General features: G+C 38.8%; 1 protein-coding gene across 2 annotated transcripts in view; it reads right to left on the bottom strand.

Moving 5' to 3' along the window:
* Nucleotides 1-10346: 10346 nt before the first annotated feature.
* Nucleotides 10347-20609, bottom strand: part of LOC114477153 (ectodysplasin-A receptor-associated adapter protein-like) — a 15673-nt gene continuing 5410 nt past the window's right edge. The window contains exons 2-6 of one of the 2 annotated variants that reach the window (XM_028469280.1): nucleotides 16286-16344; nucleotides 15554-15596; nucleotides 14796-14872; nucleotides 11498-11537; nucleotides 10347-11434 (exon numbers count right to left, since the gene is read on the bottom strand). In XM_028469280.1, the coding sequence (XP_028325081.1) occupies nucleotides 11046-11434; nucleotides 11498-11537; nucleotides 14796-14872; nucleotides 15554-15596; nucleotides 16286-16344 (608 nt within the window). In that variant the 3' untranslated portion in view covers nucleotides 10347-11045. The remainder of the gene's footprint in view (nucleotides 11435-11497; nucleotides 11538-14795; nucleotides 14873-15553; nucleotides 15597-16285; nucleotides 16345-20609) is intronic. The other variant, XM_028469281.1, reaches the window with a different exon arrangement.

Genomic DNA, 20609 nt, shown 5'->3' with positions numbered 1-20609 from the left:
GAATCATTGTGTAAATGAAACACAACAATATTTACAGGTGCTCACAGTTTTCCTGTTCTTTATATCTTTTGAATTAATTCATTTTTAATGTTAAACTGTTCAAAACATTTCAAAATTCTGACAAAATCCTTTAAATTTCCTTAAATACTACATAATATTTTTCTTAATGAAATAGAAATTGGTCGGTTTCTTACATACTGTATTTAGTATTTTATGTATACGTGTAAGTGTAAACTAGGGAACAATTATGTTGAAAGTTCTTGTTCTCCAACATAAAATCTGTGGCCCACTGGAGATGAAATTGCTTCGTATTTGGCCCCTGAACTAAAATCAGTTTGAAACCTGTTACACTCAAACATAATCAGCTGCACTGTTCAGATCTGCAGTAAAACAAGGTCCTTCTCTTTCTCATTCCTTCAACAACAGTCACACAAACAGAGTTAGCACCTCGCCGCTAAAGGCTAATCGTCATCTATAGATTCATTTACAAACAGAGTTAGCACCTCGCTGCTAAAGGCTAATCATAATCTATAGATTCATTTACAAACAGAGTTAGCACCTCACTGCTAAAGGCTAATCATAATCTATAGATTCATTTACAAACAGAGTTAGCACCTCGCCGCTAAAGGCTAATCGTCATCTATAGATTCATTTACAAACAGAGTTAGCACCTCGCTGCTACTTATTAAACTTATTACATCATCAACATGACCATAAATCTCTATCATTCATACACAGTAGAGAAAAAAAGTTCCTTTAACTTTGATTTAAAAATGTTCACATGTGATGCTGACTTCAGCTCTGCTGCAGTTTGTTCCACTTCTTTGCAGCATAACAACTAAACACAGCATCACCATGTTTACTGTGAACTCTGGGCTCCACTATCTGACCTGTGTCCATAGATCTCAGAGACCTGCTGGGTTCATACCTGACTAACATCTCACTGATGTATTCTGGACCAAACCCATTCACACATTTATAACCAGCAGCAGAACTTTACAGTCTCCTCTGAGGCTGACTGGGAGCCAGTGTAATGTGTTCTGACCTCTTTGTTCTGGTTCAGACCTGAGCTGCAGCGTTCTGAACCAGCTGTAGATGTTTGATGAAGACCATTACAATAGTCCAGTCTGCTGGAGATAAAAGCATGGACCAGTTTCTCCTGATCTTTCTGAGTCATTAAACCTTTCACTCTGGAGATGTTCTTTAGGTGGTAGAAGATGTTTTTGTGATAGATTTGATCTGATGCTGAATGTCAGATCTGAGTCAATCAGAACACCAAGGTTTTTGACTTGGTCTTTATCTTCTAAAGATCCAGACTCAGATACTTGCTGACAGCAGTCCTCTTTTCCTTGTTACCAAAGACAATCACCTCCATCTTGTCATGGTTTAGTTGAAGGAAGTTTTCACTCATCCATCAGTTTACTTTTTCTAAGCAGTCACACAACACCTCAATGGGACCATAGCTTCAGAGATGTTGGTCTAAACTGACCTGACAGCGCCACACAGTGGATGAATGTCTGTAGAGGTATTTGTTGGACAGTGAAAGGATTTCAAAATTAGAGGTTTGAAATTAGGTTCAAAAGGATTTAAGATCAATATAAAGTGTGTGTAATACCAGAGCTGCCTGCTGCTGCTTATTATTATTATTATTATTATTATTATTATTATCATCATCATCATCATCATCATCATCATCATCATCATTATTATTTGGGGGCCAGGGAACCGTGTATGTAAGCATACGCATTTCGTTTCCTAGGACCAGCGGTGCTAGGAACCCTATTGTAATCGAAAGGATTTTTTTATATTTATTATGTTTCCCGCGGTTAAAGTAGTGCTACAGCTTAAACTGTGCAAGGTAGGGCGGTGCCCTTTGGGGGTTGGGTCCAGACCACCCTACGTACCTTGGACGCAAAAATTCACACATGTTCGCCAGCAGGTGGCGCTATAACAATGGCCAATAACTCCTACAACATTTGTTGCAAATTTAAAACCTTCATATCCACAGATTCCTTGAATAGCACTGAATCACCTGAGCTAGGCCACGCCCATTTCCGCCTAAACTTTTCTCGGAGCAAAATTGCAAAAACTGGAAAACCTACTTTTTCAAACTCCTCCTTGGGGTTTTGTCCAATCAGCGTGAAACTTGGCACGTAGAGTCTTCAGTTGGACCTGATCTAAAGTTGATAAAATAATTTTGTTCGGGTAAAATATACGCAAATTATTAGTTTTCTAGCAAGCTATAAAAACGCGAACTGGCGCATATCTCGGTCAAAATAAATGCTAACAACACCAAATCTGAGATCCTTAGTTGGCATGTGACTGTGAGGGTATGCGCCAAATTTGAATAATATAGGCCACTAGGGGGCGCTACAAATAACGAATATTTATATCTCTTAAATGGCAAAACCAATTTTTACCAAATTTGGAGGGTATGACCTTGGGTCAATCCTGAGGCGATATCTCAAAGTGTTTTTGTGATTGGTCAAAGTAGGCGTGGCTTATTACATCATAACATATAAATGATTATTAGATCTTAGTTCAGCTTTTGACACTATAGATCACTATATTCTACTAGAGAGATTAGAGAAATTACTTGGAATCACAGGGACTGCCCTAAACTGGTTTAAGTCCTACCTATCTGATAGGTACCAGTTTGTACACGTGAATAATAAGTCTTCTGTGTACACTAAAGTAAGCTACGGGGTTCCTCAGGGCTCTGTGCTAGGTCCAATCCTCTTCTGTATCTATATGATCCCCCTTGGTAATGTTATGAGAAAATACTCTGTTAACTTCCACTGCTATGCTGATGATACCCAACTGTATGTATCAATGAAGCCAGGTGAGACAAATCAGCTATCTAAACTTGAGGCCTGTCTAAAGGACATTAGGGCCTGGATGGACCAAAATTTTCTTCTTCTCAACTCAGACAAGACTGAGGTCATTGTACTGGGCCCACGACACCTTAGAGAAACCTATGCTAGCCTAACTGCCCTAGATGGCATTACTCTGACACAAAGCACAACTGTTAGAAACCTTGGGGTTCTATTTGATCAGGACTTATCCTTCAACTCTCACATAAAACAAACTTCAAGAACTGCCTTCTTTCATCTCCGTAACATTGCTAAAATCAGATCTATCCTGTCTCAGGGCGACGCCGAAAAACTAGTCCATGCTTTTGTTACCTCTAGACTGGATTATTGTAATTCTCTTTTAGCAGGCTGCCCGAGCAAGTCGCTTAAGACACTTCAGCTGGTTCAAAATGCTGCAGCACGTGTACTGACTAAAACTAGGAGAAGAGATCACATTACTCCTGTATTAGCCTCTCTGCATTGGCTTCCCATAAAATATAGAATAGAATTCAAGATTCTTCTTCTCACTTATAAAGCCCTAAATGGACAGGCACCAGTCTATCTCAAGGAGCTTGTAGTGCCATACAATCCCCCCAGAACACTACGCTCTCAAAATGCTGGACTACTCGTTGTTCCATTCATCTCTAAAAGTAGTATAGGAGGAAGAGCTTTCAGTTATCAGGCCCCACTTCTCTGGAACCATCTACCAACCACGGTTCAGGGGGCAGACACCCTCTCTACCTTTAAGGTTAGGCTCAAAACATTCCTCTTTGGTAAAGCTTTTAGTTAGGAACCAGCTCATAGCTCATAGTTAAGATGCAATAGGCATAGACTGCCGGGGGGGGGGGGGTCTGGCATGCTCGGTTGGAGAGAGGTTGGAGAGGGCGTTAAGAGAGAGGTCATTTAGGTTAGAGAGGGACCGGAGAGGGTCCCATTCCTCTTTCAAACACTCCCTCTATGTCTGCTTCTTCCCTTGTGTGTTTGCTCCTGTTCTCCTTCTGGCTTTTGTCTTGCAGGTCCGTGGGATCCTCAGTGTGGAGTTACAGAGTCTCAACAACTCTGTCTCCACCCTTTCCTCTGCACACACCCAACACAGCATAACGTGGATGGCTGTTCATCATAGGAATGGGATCCACACAAGGTTCCTGCTGCTTAACAGAAGGTTTTCCTTGCCGCCATGATGAATTCATGTTGGGTGTGGGATACATATGTATGTGTATATACGTATATATGCATATGTGTGTATCCATAAAATGAAGAGTCCGTCCTTAAGACTGCTCTACTGTAAAGTGCCTTGAGATACCATTGGTTATGATTTGGCGCTATACAAATAAAGATTGATTGATTGATTGAGATTGAAATGAATAAACATTGATTTCAGCTGAATTTTTATGTTGAGGGCTGTGAATTTTACAGGGTAGATATAGAAGACCACACAGAACACCCATACCAAAAAATTCGTCACTAGGTGGTGCTATAATTGCAAAAATATTTTGGCCTTTAACTTTCACAATTTAATTCACATCTTCATAAAATTCATATCCACATGTTCCCTACATAGAGTCGAATCTTCTGACATAGGCCACGCCCACTCCCACACTACATTGCTCTTTGTAAGTCACTACATATCACAAACTTACTTTTTCAAATTCATCATTGGGGTTTTGTCCAATCAGCGTGAAACTTGGCACATAGAGTCTTCATTTGGACCTGATCTAAAGTTCAGCAAAAATTTTTGTTTGGGCAAAATATGTGCAAAATATGAACGAGTAAAATTTTCTAGCTCGCTATAAAAATGCGAATTGTTGCATATCTTGGTCAAAATAATAGCTAACACCACCAAATCTGAGATACTTGGTTGCCATGAGACTGTGGGGGTATGAGCCAAATTTTAATAAATTAAGCCTCTAGGGGGCACTGTAATTATGAAAAATGTGTATCTCCTAGATGGCACAACCGGTTTTTACCAAATTTGGTGGGTATGACCTTGGGTCGCTCCTGGGACCGTATCTCGAAGTTAAACGCGATTGGTCAAAGGGGGCGTGGCTTATTACTACATAACATATAAATAAACAAACCTTTATTTCAGCTAAAGTAATATGTTGAGGGCACCACTAGGTGGCGCTATAATAGGTGCAAACACATTTTGGCCTGTAACTTTCACACTTTAAATCACATCTTCCAAAACTTCATATCCACCTGTTTACAGCAAATGGCACGTTGGCCTGTGTCCTGACGCTCGCCACGAGCCCGCCGTCCTTCATGACGTACTTCCACGGGCTCCGTGAAACCTGAGGGCAGAGTCGTGCGGGAAGGCTTGGCCTCCTTTCATAACTGCTTGCAGTTCTAGTTATTTTCATAATCGAATAATTGGTCAATAAATTCATCGATTAATCGGATTAAAAAAACAACACATTTTTATTTTCAGCCTCCCATTGTGAATGGAGTGACAGGTCATCCTAAGGTGGACTTCATTAGCCACACGTGTCCATATATCAGTGAGAGACAGTTTGCTGTTTGTGTTAAATGCAATCTTCACTTTCTTTAAAGTCTTCATATTTTATCTCCATGTGTTTTGTTAGATGTAAAATGTAAAATGCGTCATTCATCTCCACTTGGGGCGACCATGGCTCAGTGGTAGAGTGGGTCGTCCAGTAACCGAAGGGTTGGGGGCTCAAATCCCGATCTTGGGCAAGGCACTTTACCCACATTTCCTTGTATGAGTGAGTATGAATTGTGAAGGTGGTCAGAGGGGCCGTAGGTGCGAAATGGCAGCCATGCCTCTGTCAGTGTGTGGCTACATTGTAGCTTACCACCACCTAACTGGTGTGAATGAATAATGGTTTCTGTAACGCGCTTAAGAGTCTCCTCAAAGTAAGCGCTATATAAATCCAAGCCATTATTATTCATCCATGGACACATGCCTCATGTCAGTGATAATCATGTAGAGCAGGGGTCTCAAACTCAAATTACCTGGGGGCCACAGTAGGCAGAGTCTGGGGGCCACAGTAGGCAGAGTCTGGGTGAGGCTGGGCTGCATCAGATATTCCACAAAAAAACTTTGGTAAAAAAAAATAAATCTTCATAAACATCATGAAACTTGGCAGGTCGAGTCTTCAGTTGGACGTGATCTAAAGTTAACGAAATGAGTTTGTTCGGGTAAATTACGCGCAAATTATTAACGAGTAAAGTTTTCTAGCTAGCTATAAAAACGCAAACTGGCGCATATCTTGGTCAAAATAAATGCTAACAACACCAAATCTGAGATCCTTAGTTGGCATGTGACTGTGAGGGTATGCGCCAAATTTGAATGATGTAGACCACTAGGGGGCGCTACAAATAACAAATATTTATATCTCTTAAATGGCAAGACCAATTTTTACCAAATTTGGTGGGTATGATGTTGGGTCCCTCCTGAGGCGATATCTCAAAGTTATTTGCGATTGGTCAAAGTGGGCGTGGCTTATTACATCATAACACATAAATAAACAAACATTTATTTCTGCTGAATTTTTATGTTGAGGGCAGTTAATTTTACAGGGTAGATATAGAAGACCACACAGACCACCCATACCAACAATTTACGCCACTAGGTGGCGCTATAATTTCAAAAACATTTTGGCCTCTAACTTTTACAATTTATTTCACATCTTCATAAATTCATATCCACATGTTTCCTACATTGAGTCACATGTAAGATGGCGCCGCGGATGGTCGCCTCGGTACTGCGCTCTCTCGTAGTTGTTGTGTTTTTCACTATTGGAGAGAACACAGTTGACCGAGTCAAATTCCTCGTGTGTACAACATACACTTGGCGAATAAAGCTGATTCTGATTCTGATTCTGATTCTGATCTTCTGACATAGGCCACGCCCACTCCCACAGCACATTGCTCTTTGTAAGTCACTGCATATCACAAACCTACTTTTTCGAACTCCTCCTTGGGGTTTTGTCCAATCAGCGTGAAACTTAGCACGTAGAGTCTTCAGTTGGACCTGATCTATAGTTGATAAAATAATTTTGTTGGCTCAAAATATGCACGAATAATTACTGAGTAAATTTTTCTAGCTCGCTATAAAAATATATAACTGGTGCATATCTCGGTCAAAATAAATGCTAACAACACCAATTCTTAGATCCTTGGTTGGCATGAGACTGTGGGGGTATGAGCCACATTTTAATAAATTAAGCCTCTAGGGGGCACTGTAATTATGAAAATTGTATATCTCCTCAATGGCACTACCGAGTTTTACCAAATTTGGTGGGTATGACCTTGGGTCGCTCCTGGGACCGTATCTCGAAGTTAATCGCGATTGGTCAAAGGGGGCGTGGCTTATTACTACATAACATATAAATAAACAAACCTTTATTTCAGCTGAAGTAATATGTTGAGGGCTGTGAAATTTACAGAGTAACTATAGAAGAGCACACAAATCACCCATAGCAAAAAGTGAACCACTAGGTGGTGCAATAATGGGTGCAAATGCATTTTGGCCTGTAACTTTCACACTTAAAATCACATCTTCCAAAACTTCATATCCACCTGTTCACAGCAAATGGCACGTTGGTCTGTGTCCTGACGCTCGCCACGAGCCCGTCATCCTTCATGACGTACTTCCACGGGCTCCGTGAATCCTGGGGGCAGAGTTGTGCGGGAAGGCTTGGCCTCCTTTCATAACTGCTTGCAGTTCTAGTTATTATTATTATTATTATTATTATTATTATATTTAATGCCAGTTTTGTGCTCTGTAGCCTGGTCACTGAAGGCTTCACACTACAGCAGGCATTTCTTTATCCTTTTTTTAAAACTATATAAATAAATGTATAACTTTATTCACGACTTCATGATTGACATGAATGTTGTTCTCGGGGAAACAAGACACTCAAAGAAGGGATGTAATGTATTAATGTGGGACAGTAGGAACACGCTGATACAGGTTTATTCATATTTGCATTTGTGGAAATTTTCTCTTGACAATGATGACAGACCCACTGGTATAAGGTCACACTACAATAATTAATACATAAAAACCACTACAGGAACAATAATTATAATACTACTACTACGACTAATAATAATAATAACATTTCAACAAATGTCCCATGGTCTTTGGTCGAAAACATTTTTGACAATTATTACGTGATTATTCATTATTCACACTGTAAATGTTTAGTTTGATCTGATCAATACTTTATAGATATGGATAATGTAGTGAGGGGGTGTGTCCTTATTTATCTTCCATGTTCATCTTCCAATATATCTGTAACTCCATCACATAGAAAGGTAAATATAGTAATAAGCTCCACCCACTCTCTCAGAATATAGAAATAGATCTGCTATACATCCTATCTGGTGGACATGTCAGCTCCTCTAAATAGTCACTAAGTCAGTGTGTGTTTGGGTCTGGAACATGTTTGGGTCTTCAGTAAACTACTTATCATATGTCTCAGCTCCCTGTAATGTGATCAGCTTAGAGCTATGAACATAGACTGTTCACATCACTAATGATTAGTCACAGATGTGTGTTGGTTCTAGACTCACACGCTCTGGAAATATGAACATATACTTAGTATTTTACTATTTTCATTGGTTCATAACTACATGTGGGAATATAATAAATAATCTGATCTGTTTTAATTTATAGTATAAATGTTACTCTTTATTTTGGACCCTAACTTTGAGTTATTTCACCACATGTTAATATTTTTAATCCTCTACATTGTAGCCATTGTAGCTTGGCTCTGTGTCTGATAATCATTTATTAGTTTTTCACTAGTAACATAAAATTTTTTTAAATTATTGCATCAGAAAAACATTATTGTTTGAAAACACAATATTTACTATGAACACATTTCTCATGTTCTACGTTTTCTCTTTTTTTAGACTGAAAAGCATGACCATTTTTTGAAATGTGTATCTACTACTGTGTGTGTTTTAATCCGTGTGTAGAATTAGGATTTGTAAACTAAAATTTTTAATTTCAAAATTATTATAATTTTTTTTTTATTAAAACAACACAATCTTAAACAACTGTATTTCTATAGTTTCACTAGTTAAACTAAAATGCAATAAATATGAGCTCAAACAAAATGTATTTGGGGTTGTGAGAAATTCTAGATATAATAATGGGGTCACAATCCAAAAAAAGGTTGTGAACCACTGCATTAAATACTGTTTATTTCACTTATTTACAAAATAATAATATCGTTCGTTCATCACTATGATCTATAGATATTTTTAAATAGTTTTCTAAACAAAATGTAGTCGTCGGACAAAGGAAGACTTGTATTCAGAAATAAGAGAAAGGGGGATTAGAGCTAAAAGAAGTTTGAGAACTTGGGATGAAGATGATTTCAGTTATAAAATCATTATTGTTTTATGAAGTTGGCTCCTGATTGGAGGGTCTGTCACATGGTATGAGCAACAGATCTAATCATTTAGACGTCGTGTGGTGGTAATTTGAGAAAACGCTTTTCCTGCAACATGGTGTGATGATCTATCTGCATCAGGTCAACGTTTGTGTGCTTTCTGGGTAAATACGACAAATGTTGAGGATTGAACCAGGATCAATAAACAGCTTCATACACAGTATATTTGATTTAGCATTAGAGCAGTGGTTCTCATACTGTTTAGCTTTAGTCCCTGTTCTCTTATTTCTGAATCCTCGTCTCCCCTTTTCTTAGAAAACTATTTAAAAATATCTATAGATCAGAATGATGGAATTAATGAGTAATAACACACATTTTAAAGAATCTCATTTTGTAACTAAGTGGAAATAAACAGAATTTAATGCACAACTTTTTTGTGTGAGAAACCATCTGAGAGGTTTTAATGGTTCCAAGTCACTAATTTATTGCAAATAACTTCATTTGAATGCTTTATGAGGCTAACTGCTAACAGCTAACAGCTAATGGCTAACAGCTAACAGCTAATGGCTAACAGCTGACAGCTGACAGCTAACAGCTAACAGCTAACAGCTAACAGCTAACAGCTGACAGCTAACAGCTAACAGCGAATGGCTAACAGCTGACAGCTAACGGCTAATGGCTAACGGCTAACGGCTAACAGGTATGTAGTGGCGGTTTCGGATGAACACGTATGTCATAAAAACAGTGATTGACCGTAAAAGGTCGTAGAAATATAGAAATGGAACAGAATGCAGATACTGTCAGTAAGTGTGTGTTCACCAGGGTTGGGCTCAATTACATTTTTTAGTTACAATTACGTTCTCAATTACTAAAGTGCAGTTACAATTAATCACAATTACTGAACCTGAAATAAATTACCCAATAAAAGGTAACTTTCCTCTTGTGTTAGCCTTCTGTTAGCATCTCTAATGCTAACGGGTCCTAAATCAGCTGTAAAATACACTAAAAACGAATATCTATCATCTAATTTGTTTCCTATCTATTCCTAATTTATGAAACTATATGTATTAATATTTATGGTGTGGGCGTCTGAGCCTTGTTTGTGTCAGTGTACCCCTAGATTCATTTTTAAATGGTCAAATGTGAGAAAACTTGATATGAAACTAGTTTTGATTATTATTAATTACATATGTGTAGAATTGTACATAAAACTGTGACATGGTTCAACAATTTTGCTTTAGATTATAATTGACAAATTTTTATTATTTTTCGTGGCACTTACAATTACAAAGTCAATTATCTGAACTCAATTACAATTTTAATACAATTAAGAAAAAAAAATGTTTTTTATTACAATTCCAATAATTTATCAATTATGCAATTACAATTACAATTACAATTATAATTGAGCCCAACCCTGGTGTTCGGTGTCTCTCTGGTGATTCTGTAATTCATTGATATTTGTGTTAAAAATAAAAGTGTTTTTTAAAAGAAAAGGAGGGATTGATATGTGATTACAGAATCAGTTGTGGTCACACTGCCCTAAGCAGGCCAGATACCACAGCACACTGATAGCATTTTTTAAGGTCTCTTCTCAGAGGCTTCGTCATTGTTATGCTTAGCGCAATCAGCAGCTATAAAACCCTGAGAGCACTGAACAGCTACACACACACACACACACACACACACACACACACACACACACACTGAATCCCAGACCGGTCTGCCTCCAGAACCCTTTGACCAAATAAACCCTGTGTCCACATCTGACCAGCACCCCTAAAGCACCACCACAGGTACAGTATATGTGTTGACTAGTAGGATGTTAATGTGTGTGTTTCCAGCGTGAGGGCCAGTCCTTCTCCATCCATCTCTGCAGCAGTCGTAGAACATCTACTCTCTGGTAGAGACGACACAGTTCAGTGAGCTCGCTGACGCTCCTCTGGTTGTAGCGCAGCAGGAACTCGTGGGTGGGGCTGTGGGACAGAGACCCCTGGGTTCGGTGCTCCAGCAGGGTCAGTTCATCGTAGCTCATTCCCCACCGACTCGCAAAGTTCTTCCAGTTCTTAACGGTGCAGTGGTTGGGATCCAGTTTGAGCCTCAGTAGATCCAGCAGGTCTTTGTCGTTCATCAGGTCGCTGATCTTTGGAGGGGGGGCAGGAGGGGGGCACTTAGTACACGAGCTGCTCCAGATCTGCAGGTCTTTAGGATTGTCTGGAGGAGAGAAGGTGGAGTTAGAACCTAAAGAAAGACAGGAACCATTCAGACGTTGTTTACCTGCTGTGGTGGAGGTGGGACACGAGCATTCTTCAACAGGCTACAAACACATACACACAATGAGTTATTGATTACTGATCACTGATTATAGATCACAGTAGAAACCATTAGTGTAAAGTGATTTCTGTTCCTATTGGTTCATGTGTCAAACTTAAGGCTTAGGGGCCAAATCTGGCCCTTAGGAGCATCCAGTCCGACCCGCAGGAGGAAGTAATACATGAATCATTGTGTAAATGAAACACAACAATATTTACAGGTGCTCACAGTTTTCCTGTTCTTTATATCTTTTGAATTAATTCATTTTTAATGTTAAACTGTTCAAAACATTTCAAAATTCTGACAAAATCCTTTAAATTTCCTTAAATACTACATAATATTTTTCTTAATGAAATAGAAATTGGTCGGTTTCTTACATACTGTATTTAGTATTTTATGTATACGTGTAAGTGTAAACTAGGGAACAATTATGTTGAAAGTTCTTGTTCTCCAACATAAAATCTGTGGCCCACTGGAGATGAAATTGCTTCGTATTTGGCCCCTGAACTAAAATCAGTTTGAAACCTGTTACACTCAAACATAATCAGCTGCACTGTTCAGATCTGCAGTAAAACAAGGTCCTTCTCTTTCTCATTCCTTCAACAACAGTCACACAAACAGAGTTAGCACCTCGCCGCTAAAGGCTAATCGTCATCTATAGATTCATTTACAAACAGAGTTAGCACCTCGCTGCTAAAGGCTAATCATAATCTATAGATTCATTTACAAACAGAGTTAGCACCTCACTGCTAAAGGCTAATCATAATCTATAGATTCATTTACAAACAGAGTTAGCACCTCGCCGCTAAAGGCTAATCGTCATCTATAGATTCATTTACAAACAGAGTTAGCACCTCGCTGCTAAAGGCTAATCGTCATCTATAGATTCATTTACAAACAGAGTTAGCACCTCGCTGCTAAAGGCTAATCATAATTTATAGATTCATTTACAGAGTTAGCACCTCGCTGCTAAAGGCTAATCATAATCTATAGATTCATTTACAAACAGAGTTAGCACCTCGCTGCTAAAGGCTAATCATAATCTATAGATTCATTTACAAACAGAGTTAGCACCTCGCTGCTAAAGGCTAATCGTCATCTATAGATTCATTTACAAACAGAGTTAGCACCTCGCTGCTAAAGGCTAATCGTCATCTATAGATTCATTTACAAACAGAGTTAGCACCTCGCTGCTAAAGGCTAATCATAATCTATAGATTCATTTACAAACAGAGTTAGCACCTCGCTGCTAAAGGCTAATCGTCATCTATAGATTCATTTACAAACAGAGTTAGCACCTCGCTGCTAAAGGCTAATCGTCATCTACAGATTCATTTACAAACAGAGTTAGCACCTCGCTGCTAAAGGCTAATCATAATCTATAGATTCATTTACAAACAGAGTTAGCACCTCGCTGCTAAAGGCTAATCGTCATCTACAGATTCATTTACAAACAGAGTTAGCACCTCGTTGCTAAAGGCTAATCATAATCTATAGATTCATTTACAAACAGAGTTAGCACCTCACTGCTAAAGGCTAATCATAATCTATAGATTCATTTACAAACAGAGTTAGCACCTCGCCGCTAAAGGCTAATCGTCATCTATAGATTCATTTACAAACAGAGTTAGCACCTCGCTGCTAAAGGCTAATCGTCATCTATAGATTCATTTACAAACAGAGTTAGCACCTCGCTGCTAAAGGCTAATCATAATTTATAGATTCATTTACAGAGTTAGCACCTCGCTGCTAAAGGCTAATCATAATCTATAGATTCATTTACAAACAGAGTTAGCACCTCGCTGCTAAAGGCTAATCATAATCTATAGATTCATTTACAAACAGAGTTAGCACCTCGCTGCTAAAGGCTAATCGTCATCTATAGATTCATTTACAAACAGAGTTAGCACCTCGCTGCTAAAGGCTAATCGTCATCTATAGATTCATTTACAAACAGAGTTAGCACCTCGCTGCTAAAGGCTAATCATAATCTATAGATTCATTTACAAACAGAGTTAGCACCTAGCTGCTAAAGGCTAATCATCATCTATAGATTCATTTACAAACAGAGTTAGCACCTAGCTGCTAAAGGCTAATCATAATCTATAGATTCATTTACAAACAGAGTTAGCACCTAGCTGCTAAAGGCTAATCGTCATCTATAGATTCATTTACAAACAGAGTTAGCACCTAGCTGCTAAAGGCTAATCATCATCATAAATAAATAAATAAAATAATATGAATAAATACATGAATGACTAACTATGTTCTAGGGTGGTAGATCAATGATCACTATCTCTGTGTGAACCTTTAATCTTTCCACAGCTCACTCAGTCTTAGGCTGTGTCCTAATAATCCCTCCTATCTCCTTTCCTATCTCCTTTCTTATCCACTTTTCTTTAACCCAAGAAGTGTTTAAGTGGTGGCCATGATAAAGAGTGTTCCAATTCTCTTTAAGCTAAGGAAAAGAGGCTCAATACTTCCTTTATAACCTCCTTTAGCCTAGGAAACACTGATACATCCTTTAACCAAAGGAGACCACATAATGATGACCCACAATTCATTGCAGCAACAACATTTAAAGGGACACACTCATCAGAGCGTTCACGGAAACTCACCATTACTGACAAGTAACAGAGATCATATAAGTTACCAATGCAATGCTTTGAACTTTAAATAATCTAAACCCATATATTATTATATGTAGACATATAATCAGATTATAACATAAAACAGACACTCTGTGGTTCTAGAAAAATGGATCAGAGACATTTTTTATTAATCGTAATAATAATAATTCATATCAGTGAGTAGAAGGTGAGTGTGATTAACTATTCTCACTCTGACGTTCTTTAGTTTACCTTTAGTTCCTCGTAGCCATGGTAACCTCTTTTCCTTTGATTTACATTCATACCTGTGATTTATCACATTATATCAGTTAAAGTGTTATAAATGAGCTTTTAGTTTATTTTAGGAAATTTGGAGTTTTTTCACCACGACATACGTCACTGACCTTCACCACGTCAGATTATTACGTCACCTTAGAGGAAGTGTGTCTGATTGTATAAACAAACGTGACAAACTCCTTTCCTAACTCCTTTCCTTAACCCTGTGACGTCATCCACAGAGTTATGGAAAAGTGGATAGGAAAGGAGATAGGAGAGACTATTCGGACGAGCTCTTCTCACAAACATAGAGCTCTTGTTCCTGATTGGCTCTTTGGTTTACGATGAGCTGATTGGTCAGAAGAGGACATACCGACCTGTCTGATTGGAGCCTCTGACGATGCCTTCAGGTACCCACAGGGGAGAGAACTCAGGTGGAGAGTCACTGCAGCTGCTGGAGAACATGGAGGACATCAGTTAGATGAGAAACATGTGTTCATCTAGAACTAAAGCTCTATGTGTTCCAGTCCCTCTGATCTATAAACATGATTTACACTCAGTCTATCAGATGGTGCACAGCACAAACTACACTATATTCAAACTTTATTAACAACGACTTCTAAATAAATCACACGTCTGATTCAGCATTAAACCAACTAGATACAATGTAACCATAATAATAATAATGCTAACGTTATGACCTGTGATCATGTAGATGGTGAAGCAGTAGTTTAGATCCAGAGACTCCTCACAGGGGACAAGGTTTCTAAGAACCTCCTCATCATCCTCACGTTATTTAAACACAGTTTCCTGACATTTGTGTCCCTGAATGCAACAGGAATGATCTATTCTTTCAATGTTTACACTCAAGTATATTTTAAGTGAAAGAGAACCTGGACTAGTCTGTATAGAACATATAATGTGTTTAATGTGTCACCAATAAACAAAATATGTTCACATTTATTGAGAAAAAGACTTTCTTTGCTCGTTATTATATCTATTGATGCATTAATCATCAATATTCACAGACATATAGCAGAGATCATTTAGTGGACGTTTGTTTTAATGCTGCAGTGGTTCACATACACACTTTGTAATGATACCACATGAATAATAGTGTTTTAAAAGTGTTTACCATGAGGATCTGTCACCTGTACTGGATAGTTGGCCTCCAGAGACTGTGGGACAGACAGAGGGAGACATTAACGTGTGTGTGTGTGTGTGTGTCATTTTGCAGTAACTTGCTGTAACATGTTTCAGCAGCAGCTGATCATTCCTATAAGACTGTGTGTGTTTTTAGTGGATGAACAATGACAAATTACACACACACACACACACACACACACACACACACACACACACACACACACACACACACACACACACACACACACACACACACACACACACACTTACTGTGTGTGTAGTAAAGCTGCTGGTGTCTGTGTCCTCCACACACACACACACACACACACACACACACACACACACACACACACACACACACACACACACACACACACACACACACACACACACACACACACACACACACACACACACTTACTGTGTGTGTAGTAAAGCTGCTGGTGTCTGTGTCCTCCACACACACACACACACACACACACACACACACACACACACACACACACACACACACACACACACACACACACACACACACACACACACACACACACACACACACTTACTGTGTGTGTAGTAAAGCTGCTGGTGTCTGTGTCCTCCACACACACACACACACACACACACACACACACACACACACACACACACACACACACACACACACACACACACACACACACACACACACACACACACACACACACACACACACACTTACTGTGTGTGTAGTAAAGCTGCTGGTGTCTGTGTCCTCCACAGGATCAGCACTGATTGTGTCTGTGAGGAAACACACAAAGTCAACACACTCTACACAAACTGTACTATTTACAAGATGTGAGAAACTATAGATCAGTGTTTCTCAAATGGGGGTACGTGTACCCCTAGGGGTACGTGATGGTGCTACATGTGGTACTTGAGAGACGTACACATAAACAACACCATAAACACTCACACAGAACAATTTAAATAATATCAAAAACACACAAAATGATGGTATAAATGATCTTGATTAGAATATGATCTGAAAATGGAAGGTTCCGTCTTGGTTCCACACCATGCATGAAATGGCTGTAAAAAATAAAAATAATAGAAATAAATGTAAATACTAAATACTGTTTCATTGAGATTCTTTAAAATGTGTGTTATCACTTATTTATTCCATTATTATGCTCTAAAGTTATTTTTTTTACAGAATTCTGAGCATAATGTTCTGGTCAGACAAAGGGGGGACTTGGATTTAAAAGTTAGAGGAAGGGGGACTAGAGCCACTGCTATAGATAATATAAATACTATAGATACTGTAGATAATAGACTGGATCATTGAGAGAAGTTATGATTCAGACAAAGATCATTCAGATTAAAAAGCAGAAAACTCCTCTCAGCCTTTTCCCTCTTGTATTATTTACAGTAACTGTATTTTATTGTTTCTTTACCACGATACTCTTTATAAACTCAGATTTATGGAAGCAGATTAAGGTACAGGTTAGAAAGTCATTTTGGGCAAATCAAGAATAAAGTCGAAAAGACAAGACTTAAAGTCAACATTTTAAAAATAAACTCAAAATCCAATATGGTGATAAAAGTGTAATGTTTACTAATAAAGTCAAATCTACAGAAGCTGACTAGGGCCAATTCACCATGACAACAAACAGCAGAAAATGTATTGATGAATGTGTTCAATTATACTTCAAAGTTGGGTTTAATAACAAAGAGATATTGTTAAAAACGTAACGTGTTGAGAAGTAAAAAGCAGTGTTTTTATGAAGAGGCGGAGCTTTTAGTCCGTCTGTGGCTATTGAGGAGCTACGGAAACACGTTAGGACCAGTTTGATGGTGTAGGATATGGTGAATTGACCCTCATCAGCTTCTGTAGATTTGACTTTATTAGAAAACCTTTGACTTACATTATATTTTGTCTTTATTCTCAAAATTTCTACTTTGATCTTGACATTTCTACTTTATTTTCAACATTTTTAATTTATTCTTAATTTGTCCAAAAGGATTTTTAACATCATAATTGGCCCTAATCCTCTTCCGTACAGATTAGACCAAACACACGCAACATTTTTAACGCTTTTAACGCTAAGTAATCTTTCTATCTTTAGGTCTGTGGTTCCCACCCAGGGGTACGTGTTCCCTTAGGGGTACGTGAACATGTTACTAACCCTAACCTCCTTCATGTTCAGGGCACGTTCACTAAAATTCTCATCACCACATCCATGACAACAGCAGAATCAGAAAGATGAGGAACACCATGACACAGGATCACCTGAAAGATCTGACCATGGTCTCCATGGAGAAAACACTCAGAAACCAATGAGTGCTTTGTCACACGGAAGGACAGAATATCAGTACAAATAACACACACACACACACACACACACACACACACACACACACACACACACACACACACACACACACACACACACACACACACACACACACACACACACACACACACACACACAGAGGTAAATATTGTAGTAAATAATATTGTACCAGGATGGTTTTACTGAAACTGACTTTTGTCAAGTTCTGTTTACTTTGTGTTTAGCACTTGTGTTATTCTGAATCTTTATTTATTCTGTTTTCTAGTTGTTTGCTCATGATTAGATTAATTTACGTTAATAACCAAACGTTCCCTGTCAGACAGGAGCTGTACTACAAAAGTTGATCACCTATGATCACATCTCGCTAATTTAAAGCAAGTGATTACAGCCTCGCTACGTGCGCGTGCACATGATAGGGGCGGAGATTGCAGCGTCTGACCAATCAGTGAAGAGAACTGACAGCCTGAGCATCTTTACAATGAATGGAGGAACAGTTTATGATCTTAAACAAATATAAATCCATGATGACAGTGAAGAACATCAGTGAATTAGTGCAACGCACAGCAGGAGGCGGAGCTTTTATACTCGCTCAGATGTGATCCACTTCATGACTTGGTAGCGACCAGGTTGTCACACAAAAGACAGTAATGATAGAACTCAGACAGGAAGCTGCTGATACTGTTAATGTGTAAAAGTGTGAGATTATTTATGATATTAATCCATTGGATGATAAACGGACAGAGCTCTGCAGTTAAACTTTATTACTATTCAAATAGATCTATTTATCACACACTGGGATGAGAACACATTGGACATGTTCCTGTTAATAATGTTGATAATGCCCCAGCATATGTCACTATGTGATTCTCTCAATAAAAACATACCTTGCCTTGGTTCATTCATGTATGTTTGAGTATCTTTAAAAACTCTATTTTAGGTGTAAATACGTCTGTCCTCCTAGGAACGCCCCCACCTCCTAGGAACGCCCCCACCTCCTAGAAACGAGTCAGACCTTTTCGTCACCGCCCACCGCTCCACTGCAGAGCCCCTCCCCCTCCTATGTTCTCTTCTTTTGTTCACATCACAGCACCCGCCTCTGCAGATTTAGCTTTTCATTTATTTATTTTAAATACTTTTGTAAGAAACCCATGGCTTATGTTGTCTGTACTCATTAATGTAGGCATTAAAATAAAAAAATTAAAATGTAAATAAAATTTGTACCCCTCCCACGCTTCCAGCTCCGTCAAATCAGCTGCTGATTATTAAGTGCACAGACACAAGGTGATCCCTATTCTGGACTATAGCGTCAGCAGAAGCAGTGTGTGTGTGTGTGTGTGTGTGTGTGACAGAGATCTCTGTCCATACGTTAGCATTCCTCACTTTGATAATCATTCTAATGTATTGCAGTGATGTAAAAATGTAGAAAGTATCCAAATACAGCTACAGAAAAACATCCATGTGTGTCTGTATGAGAACTGAAGGGGGCGTGTTCATGGGCGCGTCAGACAAGCTTGGAGTTTCTTAAAGAGACAGAGGCGAAATCAAACCGTCATCCCCCCCCCCCCCCCTTTAATAATCTTCTTTCCCAAACTCAGGTGTCAGATCTGCACCAACCAGAATCATCTAACAATGGGCAGGTCGTTTTCGAAGAGATCTGATTGGTCAAGAGGCTGGGCTTTAGGACTCGCTGCCGACCAGGTTAGCCGTTTAGCATTAATTGCCATAGTAATTAAGCTCCAGCGAGCTTTGTAGTGCAGCACACACTGATTAAATCCCAGGAGTTAGCGCGATAAGAGCTAATCTAGATTCAATCTAGATGTTAACTCTTGTCTCTGTGTTCCAGGGATTCTTGCTTGTGTCTCCACCCCACAGTGATGTCTGTGTGCTATGTTTGTGACTGATTAGCTCCCTCATGTTTCCACCCAGGTGTGGCCTGTTCCCAATGAGGCCTCCTCCACTAATTAGCTGATGTTTGCTGGATCAACGTGTATTGTCGACCCTTTTCCTTGTTGGATTTAGTTTTTGAGTTCAGAATAAACATGGATTCTGCCATTAGGGTCCACACAACCATCCTCACACCGTGACCATTTTCACTTGATAAGGCACAGCCCCCCCTAAAATATTTTTCACCAGCCGCCCCTGGGTTTATCTGGAGCTCGTGCAATGAGAAATGTTCCACTAACATGAAGAAGCTTATTGACTTTATTTCATTGATCATCCTAATTGCTGTAAACGCTAATATTAGTGCTATACTGTATAATGCCGAGCAGCTGCTGTGGAGCATTTACACATCAACATAAAATAGTTTGAATGTTTGCATGGGTGTATGTTACTAATGTATTTGTGTTTTATCATATAATCTCTCATATAATCTCCTCAGTCCCGTATCCCTTCAGACCATTAACCCCTGAACACAAAGGACAGTGAGGAGGAGTAACAACAGGAACAATGACTGCAGACGAGAACACATCACAAAAAAAAAGGACAAAAAAAAAAAAAAAAAAAATGATGTGATTTTGCTCTGAATGTCAAATGAATTTCTGGGAATGCAACCATGTCGGAAATGAACTGAATAAATAAAATAAAAAATAAATGTAGCCCTACAGTGACATTTATACCTGAAGTTTACTAATCCTGTTGAGGAATAATGTATAATATTCTGTAAGCACAGAAGAAAACGTTATTCAGAATTATCACTTGATTTATTTA

The sequence above is a fragment of the Gouania willdenowi genome, chromosome 15, assembly GCF_900634775.1.
Source record: "Gouania willdenowi chromosome 15, fGouWil2.1, whole genome shotgun sequence".
NCBI lineage: Eukaryota > Metazoa > Chordata > Actinopteri > Blenniiformes > Gobiesocidae > Gouania > Gouania willdenowi.
This window is presented reverse-complemented; position numbering and strand designations above follow the sequence as displayed.